This window comes from Crinia signifera, chromosome 6 (genome assembly GCF_055691185.1).
Source record: "Crinia signifera chromosome 6, ASM5569118v1, whole genome shotgun sequence".
NCBI classification, from domain to species: Eukaryota; Metazoa; Chordata; class Amphibia; order Anura; family Myobatrachidae; genus Crinia; species Crinia signifera.
This window is the reverse complement of record NC_139222.1, coordinates 267,766,732-267,780,616: the sequence shown is the minus strand read 5'-3', so window position 1 is coordinate 267,780,616 and position 13,885 is coordinate 267,766,732. Positions and strand designations below refer to the sequence as shown.

The 13,885-nt window shown below is 48.3% G+C and overlaps 1 protein-coding gene across 1 annotated transcript; it reads right to left on the bottom strand.

Annotated features, from left to right (window-relative positions):
- Positions 1-905: 905 nt before the first annotated feature.
- Positions 906-13,869, bottom strand: COX15 (cytochrome c oxidase assembly factor COX15). The gene is made up of 9 exons (XM_083149546.1): positions 13,674-13,869; positions 12,786-12,973; positions 12,125-12,247; positions 10,779-10,965; positions 10,504-10,671; positions 9,126-9,207; positions 2,477-2,631; positions 2,243-2,356; positions 906-1,297 (listed from the first exon to the last, which is right to left on the bottom strand). The coding sequence occupies exons 1-9, from the start codon at positions 13,755-13,757 to the stop codon at positions 1,166-1,168; spliced, it is 1,233 nt and encodes a 410-aa protein (XP_083005672.1). The 5' UTR covers positions 13,758-13,869; the 3' UTR covers positions 906-1,165.
- Between the last annotated feature and the right edge of the window lie 16 nt (positions 13,870-13,885).

Sequence of the window (13,885 nt, the reverse complement as noted above, 5' to 3'; positions counted from 1 at the left end):
CTGCCCCCTTACAACAGACACTCTTTGAGGATGCAGCTACCTCTGGCATCCTGTTAGGGGGCAACCATTTTGTGATGGTTATTTTTCAAGCAGCAGCCAGGAGAAGCGATGAGACCGGACTGTAGACAAGGAGATTTGTGGGTCCCAGCAGTGCCACATTTGAGGGGTAAGGCAGGGTTGGGGGCGATATTTTCCAGATATGGGGGGGGGGGGGGGGCATTGCGGGGGAACACTAATTAGATATTTTATTAAAATAAACACTACCACATAAAAACCCTGTGGTCCCATAAAATATGCAAGCACAGATTTTTCCTTATGGAGATAAAACACATGTGACATATCGTGGGCCAACCAGTACGTAGCAATCTCGGTACAGCTGCCGGACCCAGCAAAGTGATTATTATTTTTCTTTATTCTCAAAAATTTTTGAAAGTTGCTATTTTGGTAGCCATCTCAATGCACTCCTGAGCCAGATAGCCACACTGGGCAGCTGAAGTACACAGTGGTAGAATTATTCTGATATGCCAGAGGTAACACTGATTCTCTGTAGGTAAAATCCATTATTCTCTACAAGGGTTAACCTTTGGCCCTTCAGCTGTTGTTGAACTACACATCCCAGCATGCCCTGCAATGGCTTTAGCATGGCCAAATATCAAAACTGCAGCAGGGCATGCTGGGATATTTAGTTCACCAATAGCTGGAGAGCTGAATGTTCCCCACCCCTGTAAATATGCTAATCAATTATTTCACTATAGCTCTGTTCAAAGAAAAGTATGGCCAAGTAATTGCACTACACATTGTGCAGTGGAGAGTGATAAACAACCAGACAATCAGCTCCTAGCTGTGACATGGGATGTAAGTTGATCAGTAGGATAATTCCCATTCTCGCAATTTCAGGACTTGGCCAAATGTTCAGTGGTTTTATTTGAACATGATTTGCATTTACCGATAAGAGTCTTTCAGATCGGTAGATTCTTTTTATATATAAAAGAGCATTTATGAAGCAATATAGAAAACAAACACAATAAAAATCAAAAAAAGTATGTACAAATACATTATTATATTTTTAGGAAATAAAGTGGTAAAATAGGTCATTAAATAAATTTTTGTAACATTCTTAAACTGATTTCCGCCCATTGCGGTTACAATGGAATTCTGAAAACCGCTATTTTGGTACCCGCCGCAATTCGTTCATGAGCCAGATCGCCATACTGAGGAGCGCCAGTGAACCGGACTGGTGAGTAGCTGCTAAAGGAGTAGGGACGTACAAGAGCAGAGTGCTGATGCCCAGTGTAACCTGCAGGAGAGAAATAATGAGTTATTAGTCCGATTGGCCGCCAGTGTGTCAGCCTGATTCCCATCGCAACCATTGGTTGTAGCCCTTGGCCCTCTGGCCGCCAGAAATCTTCTTCTGATAGCAGGTTATCTGCGTCCAAAGACACAGAGCTCGGCCACTCCTGCAAATCAGGGACGACGAGGTGCATGCTGTCGCTGCCCAAATGCTGCAGCATTAGATTAACTACAGTTAAGGGAGGGGAGAATAACCAATCGGGTTGACATACATCTTTGAATCAGGCCCTTAGGGCCTTATTCTAGTTCCATCTTTCTGACAAAATCCTTCTTAGATGGACAAAACCATGTTCACTGCAGGTGGGGCAGATGTTACTTGTGCAGAGAGAGTTAGATTTGGGTGGGGTTTTACTTCAAAGTGAGATCTATATTGCAGTGTAAAAATAAAGCAGTCTGTATTTTCCCTGCACAGAAACAAAATAACTCACCCAAATCTAACTTTCTGCACAAGTTACATCTGCCCCCCTGCAGTGCACATGGTTTTGTCCATCTAAGAAGGATTTTGTCAGAAAGAGTGAACTAGAATAAGGCCCTTAGTGCTCAGGTGCAATAACCAATAGCAGTCAGCTTAAAGATAAATGACACTTTTTTTTGTAAAAAATCTCAAATGAAGAATAAAAATGACTCCTTATGGGAATACAGACAGATAATGAAAAGAAAGATCAACCAAAAAGGCGAAGACAGACAAAAGGAAGAAGGACGAAAGAAAAGGAAGAAGTAATTAAAAAAAAAAAAAATGTAAATAGAAAAAGTGTAATAAAACTAAATTAACAGGAATGCTTTTTTTCTTCCTTCTTCCATGCAATATAAGAAGGGACAAACTTTTTTTCTTGGAAAATTCTGACATTATGAACTACATCTCAGCACAGCGGTGAGAAACCTTGGGGGTTACCTGTAAATAAGCCACAGCAATCAGAGAGTTCACAGCCAACCTTGCTCTACGAGGCAGAGGGACCTTCCGGGAGTAGTAATATAGTCCGGTGATGGCTGTTACCGAGCTGATCCCCTGAAAAAGAGAAGCACAACACTGTCACGCCTAACATGCGGGATAGTCAGGAAAAAATAAAATGTTGCTATATTCTGTGTCTTATTGATAAAAGAACAGAAATGGAACGATGTCACTCACAAGGATGCGGTGATCAAACTGTACGGTTGTGGGGTTTTCAAAGATGTTTTTTAATTTTGGGGAGAAGGCAAGAAGGTCATCTGGGATCCAGCGCTCCCCCATCTTAGGGAAGGAGTTGTAAACAAGACCAGCATCCAGTCCTGCGACAAAGGCACCTGCGTTGGTAAAAAAAATTTAAAATGTCACAGAGATATAAATTTACCCTTTGAGTGCCAAGGTTGCTGTGAGATCCTCAAAAAGGAGAGTTATGGTAGACCTACCTTTGTTAACTCCCTTTCCTTGAAGTCCATGGGAATCACAGGGGACATCAGGGTTGTAGGTGGATCCAGGGAGTCCGAGGCATCAATCAGCGAAGCTTTTAACGATTTCCCAGGATGCCCGGGCCCTCTCCCCTACAGCCCCGCCTCCAGGCTCATCTAGCCAGTTTTTAGTAACAAGCCGTAAGCAGGAAGCGGAGAAGAGAGAAGGACAGGCACACATGCCCATAGACTCATACATACATAAGAGCTAACGAGCAAAAAATGGTCATTGCAGGTCACATAAGGATAATACCACTTATACCACAAATTAAAGGGAGGGCGCCCTGTGGTTCCCATGGACTTCAAGGAAAGGGAGTTAACAAAGGTAGGTCTACCATAACTCTCCTTTTCCTTTTCAGGGTCCATGGGTCCCACAGGGGACATCGGGGATGTCACAAGCCATATATTCAAGGGAGGGAATTTGCCTGAGGTGCCAGAAGAACCCGACGACCAAAGGAAGCATCCTGGGAGGCGAACGTGTCAAAAGCATAAAATCTAGTGAAAGTATGGACAGATGACCACGTTGCAGCCTTGCACAGTTGTTCGGCAGAAGCTCCTCTGCTTGCCGCCCAAGACGGACCAACCGCCCAGGTAGAATGTGCTTTGATTGACACAGGGATAGGTAACTTTGCCAGCTGATACGCTTGATGGATGGCGATACGAATCCAGCGGGCAATGGTCTGCTTTGTGGCAGGCCAGCCCTTTTTGTGAAACCCGTACAGGACAAAAAGAGAGTCAGATTTCCTGACTGTTCTAGTACGTTCCACATATATGGTCAGAGCCCTGACCACATCTAGAAGGTGTTCCTGCTGGGATAAATTCTGATGTAAAGGCCGGTACCACTATTTCCTGATTCAGGTGGAACCTGGAAACAACCTTAGGAAGGTGTGATGGTTTGGTTCTCAGGACCGCCCTATCCGCATGGAAGATAAGGAAGGGAGGTTTCCAGGACAGGGCCGAAAGATCAGAGACCCTCCTAGCAGATGAAATTGCCAGGAGAAAGACCGTTTTTATGGTAAGCCACTTAAGATCCACTGATTGTAAGGGTTCGAAAGGTGGCTTGGTCAATGCCTGTAATACTAGCGTAAGGTCCCAAGGCATGGTAGGAGGAGTATATGGTGGCTGTACATGTAGTACTCCTTGAAAGAAAGTGCGGACATCTGGTAGAAGCGCAATTTTCCTTTGGAACCAGACCGACAGGGCTGAAACTTGTACCTTTAATGATGCCAGCCTCAGTCCCATATCTAGGCCTTTCTGAAGAAAAGCCAAAATTCTGGCTATTTTGAAGACTTTGGGATTGTACTTTCTGGAAGTACACCAAGAAAAGAACGTGTGCCAAATCCGGTAGTAGATTCTGGACGACGACGGTTTACGTGCCTGAACCATAGTCCTAGCCACTCTGGAGGAAAAACCCTTCTGTTTCAGTAAGGTAGTTTCAAGCGCCACGCCGTCAAAGACCGACGCTGAGGGTCCGGGTGTAGGCAGGGACCCTGAGACAACAGATCCTTCCGAGATGGCAACGGAATGTGTGGCAGGTGCGACATTTGTAGCAAGTCCACAAACCAAGGCCTGCGTGGCCAAAATGGGGCTATCAATATCAGATTCCCGCGTTCCACTTTGAATTTCCTGATGATCCTTGGGATCATGTTGACTGGAGGAAATACGTACGGGAGATGAAATCCCCATGGAACTGTCAGAACGTCTGTGAATTCGGCTAGAGGATCCCTTGTCCTGGATCCGAACCTTTCCACTTTGCGGTTGTGCCTGGACGCCATGAGATCCATGTCCGGCACGCCCCAACTGTCTGTCAGAGTGGCAAAGACCTCCGGGTGGAGAGACCACTCCCCCGGATGAATGTCCTGACGGCTCAGGAAGTCTGCTTCCCAGTTCAGGACACCCGGGATGAAGACAGCTGAGAGTGCCAGGAGATTTTGTTCCGCCCACAGAAGAATTCTGGAAACTTCCTGTAGGGCCGCCGCGCTGCGGGTGCCCCCTTGGCGTTTTATGTACGCCACCGTCGTGGTGTTGTCAGACCGGATCTGTACTGGTTTGCCCTGGAGCAGGTCCCTTGCTCCGAGCAGAGCGTTGTACGCTGCCCTCAATTCCAGGACGTTGATGAACAGCCTGGACTCCTGCACTGTCCATACGCCTTGCAAGGACTGGGATCCTACTACCGCTCCCCAGCCTCGCAAGCTGGCGTCAGTTGTGAGGACCAGCCATTCGGCGAACCAGAATGGTCAGCCTGTTGACAGGTGCTGTGATTGTAGCCACCACTGGAGGGATTCCCGGACTTCCTGTGTCAGTTGGAAGGAGGTAGTCCTGATATGATGGGTCAGGCCGTCCCACCTCTTCAAGATGAGACTCTGAAGAGGGCGAGAGTGGAACTGGGCCCACTCGACCATGTCGAAAGTGGATACTATCCGACCTAGGATTTTCATCGCAAAATGAACTGTGACCGTTTGGCTGGAGAGGAATTTGCGAATGTGCTGGTGTAAGGCAGCACTTTTGTCCGCTGGAAGAAAGAGCCAGAGGGCCTTGGTGTCCAGAAGAGCTCCCAGGTGCAGCATGCGTTGTGATGGAAGCAGGGTGGACTTTTTCCCAGTTTAGGAGCCACCCGTGGTCTTGTAACGTTGCAATTGTTGTCTGCAGGTGCAACAGGAGGATTTCCGGCGATTTCGCCACCAGCAAGAGGTCGTCTAAGTAAGGGAATACCCGAATGCCCTGCTGGTGTAAGAGGGAGGCCATTACCGCCATGATCTTCGTAAAGATCCTCGGGGCAGTAGCCAGTCCAAAAGGCAGAGCCCTGAATTGAAAGTGCCTGTTTAGGATCGCGAATCTCAGGTACTGTTGGTGTGCCTGGAGGATGGGGACATGTAGGTATGCGTCCCGGATGTCCAGGGATACCATGTAATCTCCAGCCTCCAGTGCCAGGATTATTGACCTCAACGTTTCCATTCTGAACTTGGACACTCTGACTGACTTGTTTAGCGCCTTTAAGTTCAGAATGGGTCTGAATGTCCCGTTTTGTTTTGGGACCAGAAAGAGTGTTGAGTAAAACCCCTGTCCCTTTTGGTGGGCAGGTACGGGGACAATAACCTGAGACTGTAGTAGGGACTGCAAAATCCTTTGCAGGTGGTCTGCTTTTACAGGATCGTGTGGAAGGCCTGTGCAAAAGAACTTTTTGGGTGGTGTCCTTTTTAAGGATATGGAGTAGCCCCGAGACACCACTTCCCTCACCCAGGCGTCCTTTGTCGTGGACAGCCACCGTTGTGAGAATAGGAGAAGTCTGCCTCCCACCTGGGGCTCTCCCTGCGGGAGGCCCGTCCCGTCATGCGGAAGGCTTGTCAGGCTTGTTTGGGGCCTGTCTAGCAGCCCAAGCCTGCTTTGGTTTTGCCTTACCAGGTTTACGTGAGGGGGAAGGCTTTGTAAAAGGTTGGCCTCTGGCCTTGCCCTGTGGGCGAAAGGACCGAAAGGCGGGTCTAGACTTTTGAGGAAGGGCCGTTGGGAGACATGCAGTTTTAGCTGCAGCCAGAGAGGCTACTATTTTATTAAGTTCCTCTCCAAAAAGTGTTTCACCCTCAAAGGGTAGTAACTCCAGGGTCTTTTTTGACTCTAAATCCACTTTCCAAGGCCGGAGCCAGATGATGCGGCGAGCTAACACAGAACTAGCTGAAGCCTTGGCTGCTAGTGTGCCAGCATCCGACATGGCGTCCATTATATAGGAAGCTGCTTGTTTAATATGGAGAATACACAGTTTAGCATCCTCAGATGCATCCTGTGTAAGCTCCTCCTCCAAGGTCTGAACCCACGGGAGAATAGCTTTAGCCGCCCAAGTAGCTGATATAGTAGGCCTTTGAACTGCACCAGTGTAGGAAAACGTGGCTTTAAGAGCCTGTTCCAGGCGCCTGTCAGTTTGGTCCCCAAGATTGGACCCAGATGAAACAGGTAGCACCGATGGTTTTACCAGTCTTGTAACATGGGGGTCCACTGAGGGTGGTATCTCCCATGGTTTGCAATCCTCAGGTGGGAGGGGGTATTTGTTTAAAACCCTCCGTGGGATGCTGGCCTTCTTGCCTAACTCCTCCCACTGATTTGTCCTAATTTCTGTTATGTAATCAGAATGTGGGAATTGGGCCTTAAGGACCTTTTGCTTTTTAAAGACATCTTTTGTCTTAGCGACAGGTTCAGGCTCCTCAGGGTCATATAATAACACCTCTTTGATAGCATGTATCAGGGCTGCCACGTCAGGAGTCTCTGCATGAGCGGCAGGAGTATCCATGGGCATGGGGTCATCCTGATCATCATCCAAATTGATGTCATCACCTGCATTGTCGACATCATCCCCCCCATCGCCACCATCGTCAGTATCAGTGTCATCCCGTGTATCTGCCAGCAACGGAGTTAACAGGGATCTACTAGGCTGTACAGTCTGGGGCAGCAGCTTTTGCATAGCCACCGTAGTCTGTTGCAAGGTCTGCACCATGGTCGACAGGGCATCCACCCAAGGTGGAGGGGGCTGGACTACAGGGGGAGCAATAGTGGCGGGCAAGCGATCCACAAGAGTACCCAGCAATTGTTGGAAGGCTGCCTATGGGGGTTGTTGTTGGCAGTGGACTGCGCAGGGGATATGCAGTTGACACACAGGCCATCCTGAACAACATCCATATCAGACAGACCTGCAGCACAGCCCTTGCAGGACAAGAGCTGAGGAGATTGTCTGCTGACGCCCTGGTGTAAAACACACTGACAAGGAGAGCTGACAGTGCACAATAGGATAATTCACTAAGGAAAACCTAGAGTGATATCACTGAGTGTTGTGACCAATGAGGTATTGCCTCAATATTAGAGATGAAGGGACAGATCACTGGACAGAAGAAGTGAAAATCTAGCACAAGTCACATACACACTAGTCAGAAATAGACTACCTCACCCTGTGTCAACTGCTTAACTCTATGGAGAAAAGTGGGAATAAGGGTGGCTGTGAAAGTAGCTACTGAACCTGTAGGCGATTTCACAGGGGAGAAGTGTGCCCGCTCTCTGGAAGTGCTGCTGCAGAAATGGCGCCTGTCCGAGAGAGGGGGGGCGGGCACAAAAGTCACGACTAATGGGACGGCAGATCTCTATTGAGATTGGCGCCAAAGCCGGGGGAGGGGCTGCAGACCCGACGCCGCCTCCCCTTGCTGGACTTCCCCCACCGGGGATAATGTAGCCGATAATGGGGTCCCCTCTGACCCGGTCTGCGCTATTTCCCGGTGGTCTCGTGGGGTCCCGGGCCGAGGCCTGTACCCACGCCAGCTACCGCGTGCGTCTCCCACGCTAGCGTGGTACAGCAGCGGTTTGCGCTCCAGGTGGAGCCTTACCTGCCCTCGATTCCGGCCACGCTGCCTGGGGGAGACCGTCGGCGGTGCTAGGCGTCGCGGTCTTCCCCGCCGAGGTCCTCCGTGACAGACGTCATTGGACGTAGCCGGCGCCGGGAGGGTGATGCAGCAGCTCGCTCCGCCGTCAGTGATTGACGGCGGTGAGCAGCCTCAGCCGCAAAGCATCTTCTGACGCCGAGGCGGCAGATTTAAAATAAAAATAAAAATTTACAATAGCTTTGTGGGGTTACCTCAGTGCTGATACAAAAGGTGCGTCTGCTTCCTGCAGGCACCAAACAAAAACTGGCTAGATGAGCCTGGAGGCGGGGCTGTAGGGGAGAGGGCCCGGGCATCCTGGGAAATCGTTAAAAGCTTCGCTGATTGGTGCCTAAGACCCCCTGGATCCACCTACAACCCCGATGTCCCCTGTGGGACCCATGGACCCTGAAAAGGAAATATCCATTAAAAATGCCAGCGTTGCTCACAGCAATGCTGGGGGGAACATTCAACGAAAATTCAATGAATTGGCTTGGCTGTATTTGTATTTATTTATACTAAAAGAAGTCGCTGTGAGCGATGCTGGGATTTTTAGCGGTTATTTTGAGGATCGCTCACAGCAAAGGGTTAAGAAACCAAACAAATATGAATATCCAATGGCTACGCTCACTGTTAACTTGTGCCTGTGTCAGGTATGCTTCATTCAAAGACACTTGCCAGGTATTGGTAGTTATCATGAAGTTGTGATCACATCAAAGCCACAATTAACAGCCTCTGCCATAAGCGCTGGGCGAGCCTAGCCCCCAAGACCTACTTTCTGTGGACCTCAGGGGGGTGCGAACTGAAATTTGCAGGAAGTGCATCCTCGGGCCTGGTCACGCAAACAATTAAGTAGCTCCCAGTCACTTTAGACAGGAACTGAATTCAAACCAATAGACTAGCTCCCTATAATTGCCATATATACAGTTATGCAATGGTCATACAGGACTGATGTACCTGAGAGTGCTGTGAGGAAGACCAGGCCTGTGGTCCAGTGTGTGAATTTCCTCAGCTTCAGCAGCTGTGTGGTTTCAAGTAACTGTCCAGAGAAGTAAAAAGAAGAAGCTGTAAGTGCAAAAACGGACTACAAAGATCATAATGCCATCGGAAATATCGGTACTTTTTTCAACAAGAATAGGTTGAATGTACATTCCACCTACGCAATCTATACCTGCAGATCCACGGGTGTTTTTTTTGTTGTTGAAAACTGCTAAAGATTCAACAGTTTAGTGGCTGTTTTTTTTGACAATACAGATTCGACTTTTAACAGACAGTTGGAAATGCGGGCAAAAAAGGCCGAAATAAATAGGTATGTGCTGATATTTCCGACATAATACCACCCCCATACCCCTTATACTTCGAAAATCAAATCTTCTTCACCCGGTAATTTTTTCAATGTAAAATGGTCAACCCAGGTCACAGACCCTGCTTTTTACCAGGGTTGACCCTTTTGCACTGAAGAAATACCCGCGTTATTCAGCAAATACCAGGTTGACATTTATAACCTGGTAATTTGCTGCGCAATTTAAAAGAGGGTCAGACTGCACCCGGTACAATGACCCGGCATTGAGGGCCTTATTCTGCTTGGTGCGGTTCTGTCCGCGTGCGGTCGGACGGCCGATGTTTGGTGATTGCGCATGTGCAGAGGCATATCTGTGCATGTGCGAATGCCGCGCACGTCCAAATACAGCGTGAATGTTGTACACTCCAAACAGGGGGTGGAGAGGGGCGTAAAGGGCTGTTTGGGCTCATTACCATACGCCCCGCGTTTCATGGGCGTACGTATGGCAATGCGGCCGTGACGCACGTGTGGGGGGCGGACATATGACATAGCCGGATGCCAGCTGCCCGCCCATATCCCTCCTTTTGCACTGAGAAATACGCAAGTGGTCTGGAGCACTCGGTGCTGCCTGACCACTCGGTCCTGCATTCGATGGTCTGCGACCATCGAATGATGGGGGAGGTTCCCAGAGATGGAGGAGATGTTCACATGATAAATCCACTCGCGCTCCGTTCGGTCTGCGTCTTACCGCATTCGGACCGAGTGAGCGATCCGTACAGAAGGCGGGGCTAAGAACGCTCGGTTCCTGTCCGCAAATACGCATCCGACCGCACCAAGCAGAATAAGGCCCAGAGTGATGGGTAATTGTCGGGTCTAAAAGGGGTAGAAGAGTACTCTCTAAGAACTCACCCGGAACTAGTGACATCACTGTATATTGGTTCAGACCTAACCGCTGTATCTACAACTTGTACATTTAACAAAGAAGTAGAGTAAGGAAAGGATCAGCATTAGTGGCGACTGACAGAACAATAACATAAAACAGTTTACTTGTACCTTGTGTCTTGGGAGCAGAAGAGACAAGCCTGTCCAAAGACTGGCGCAATACAGGACTAGCGCGGAACCTAAATGCGCGGCCAGGCGGTACTGACTGACCCGTGGCACATCATAGGAATCTGGTTTGTCTTCTAACCCACTCTTCACCATGTACCAGCCCAGCAAACCCTGTGGGAAGAGATATATAAGGATCGGAGAGTCGGGTTTTGGCATCAGAGATCTTTCCCCAGGCCAGGCTGCGGCTATTCAACTCCTCTCGGGTCACAGATGGTTACCTGGAAGCAAACGAAGCCGCACAGGCCTAGAACACGACCTTTCATGCCCCGGTTAAACCACCCTTTTCTCCAGAAGTAGATGGTGGGTAAAATGTAAGCCAGGCCCACAGCTCGACCCCACATGCGATGCGAATACTCCATATACCAAATGAACTTGAACTCATTCAGAGTCATGTCGTGGTTCAAACTGAAACAGAAGAAATTTAGGAATAAAAAAAAATAAAAAATAAAAATGAAAAGTGCCAATCAGAGCCAATTTTGCCTGGTCTCCCGAAATAACCAGGATACTCAAAGGAGGAATTTACTTATACCCCTTTTACACCAAAAATCCCGGATTCAACCCGGCATTCGGAAGAAGGATCCAAGCCGGGTTGGATGCGGGATTTACTCCATTTACACTGCGGTGCCCACATCATCTCCAAGCGCCGGACCGCGGTGATCCCCGCGGATACACCGATCATCGTCCTGGGGGCAGCCCAGCAACAAGGTAAGCTGCTGGGCTACCCCCAGCCCCCGTGCACCCCCCCAGCCGTCGTCCGGGAGGTGAATGGATGCCACACACAGGCATCCATTCACCTCCTCTGCTGCCGCCGCTGCTGTCTCCAGAGTATAGAAGCGCAGGCTGTGTGTCGTTGTCGTTCTCTCCTCCCCCCCCGTCCAACCTGTGGACGCTGCGGTCCGCAGGTTGGACGTCCCCTATTCATGTAAATGGGAGCCGGGTCATCTGACCCGGCGTACCCATTTAAACCGCCCTCTACCCAGGTCCTAGCCGTGTTCTACCCAGTTCAGGACCTGGGTAGAAATCCCGTGTAAAGGGACACGGCGTGACAGAGTTACACCACCTCTGACCCGCCAAAGACCTGGATGGGATGTTGCTATGGGAAACCAATCAGATAATGTCTATTGTCTACTAGAAGGTGCTAAGTAAATAAGAAGTAGATTCTGATTGGTTGCCCATAGCAACATCCCATCTTAGTTAATTCCCCCAAAGATTTGGACACTTTCTCAAGAGATCCCACCACCTTCTCCAATAAAACAGGCAGACCAGGCGCTTAATGATGCAAGAGAAATCATGTCTTCAAACCTACCCCCCACTACAATGGTTAATGGGGGTAGGGCTTCGGAGATGGAATTGGCCCCACCACTACCCTTCCTGGACCACCCATTTTTACCTCCCTTAATAGATATCCCAGAGAGAAGAAATTAAATGTAGTCACATATAATAAAATCTTGGGCACTAAAATTCCATTGTATATAAAACAAGGTCCTGACATTTTTAGTATAAGACCATGAAGCTAAAGGTCTTTGCGAACCAATGAATGCCAATGTTAGTCGCCACATCTTACATCTTGAATTCTGGGAACTGCTGGTACTTCTGGAACTCTGCTTCCCATTCTTCCCGAGTTCCTGGTGGCTTCATCTCTTTTACCAGGTGCCAATCAACCATTGAAAGTCCAGATTCAGTTAACCTATGAAATATCAAAAGAGAAGAGGATGTATAGCTTTACATTATATCTCTGATGGAAACGATATGGAGAAAATACTCTACAAGTTCTAGGTTCAGCGATATTCCCAATAAGCCCTGTACACACATGGCTATTTCAGCCACAATTACCAGGGATATGGTTGCTGAGCAACCATAACCCCTGTGAACGGGACAGCGGTCGCCGGGAGCGCACTCCTACGACCAGACCTGCAGTGGTCGTATGAGCATCCTCCTGCAACCAGCGGCTTTTCCCGGCAGAGTATCGATTTCAGCAGCCACCATCATTGGTCGCTGATGAAAATGTCACTCAGCAATTTGGTCGCTGAGCGATATATTTCTGATATATCAGCAGTATATCAATCAGCGACAGACCGCTCTGTGTATACTAAACTATAATAATCTATAATATAGTAAGATTATAATAGTGTATACGGAGCTAGAATAAGTAGGTGATCATTTTATAGACAATAAAATAACATACAAAATGTTAAAGATAAAGGTCCTCCCACAGAATTCCTTACCTAGTTACTCCACCGAGGATTACAGCTCCGGCTACCATGCCACTGCAAGCCAGAAGCCAACGTCCAATGATCCGGTCTGCAGCGGAGTTTGGTACAGAGCCCACTACAGCTCTGGATGGTGCTACCATCTCGGATGCCACGCTGCTTTTCCATCTCTTCTGGATTGTATGCTTCCACTGAAGGCTGTTCTGTTATGAAATAACCAAGGATAACAGTTCAGTCGCTTTTGAATCCTTCATCGAGCCTCAAACTGTATCCTAAAATAATGTATGAACGCTTCATCTGAATGTGATGAAAACATTTACATGGCCTTGATTACCAAGCAGGTACCGCAGGTCTATGAAGCAATTATACTGCTTATATTTAAACTATTCATGAAGAAAAAGTATTACTGTGTGGGGATATCACTGAACTTTTTCATTAGAATATTAGGTGAATGTTAATTTGTAAAAGGTCCAAATATACAAAAAACATATGCATAAAATATAACTTTAATTATTTAAAATCAATCTGAAAAGAATAATAATAATCTGAAGAAACAACAGAGAATATAGTGAATGAATATGTATTCCTTGGTACATTAGTGATCTCACACCCCCACTGAAACCCAAGCAGCCCCTGTGACAGCGCCCCCCCCCCCCCCCCCCCATTCCACCAGGAACAGCCAAGTAGCCCCCCTGTGTCACCGCCTTACTGTCAGTCAAGCAGCCAGTGTGACCACCCTCCTCCACTGACCAACAGGCCTTACTGGCAACCATGCAGTGTTATCCCCCTCCCAGCAGCCATACAGACACACCATAGTAACAATCATGCAGAACTCACGACACATACTATAAGAGACATACAGATGACAGAATACCCCCTGTATACAGGCCTATAAGCAGTCACCTTGCCTCCTGATGTGTGGGTGAAGCGTATAGCTTGGGCTCTGCTATGTGCCAGGCCTGAGCGCAGGGTGAGAAGAAGAAACATGGTCTGTGTCAGATGCTTACATCACATCTATAAACATCTCTTTACATAAGTGTCACTCCTGGACGCAGCCATATTGCTGCCGTCGTCATCACGTCCGACGCCGACGTGTTCACGCCAGGGGGGGGAGT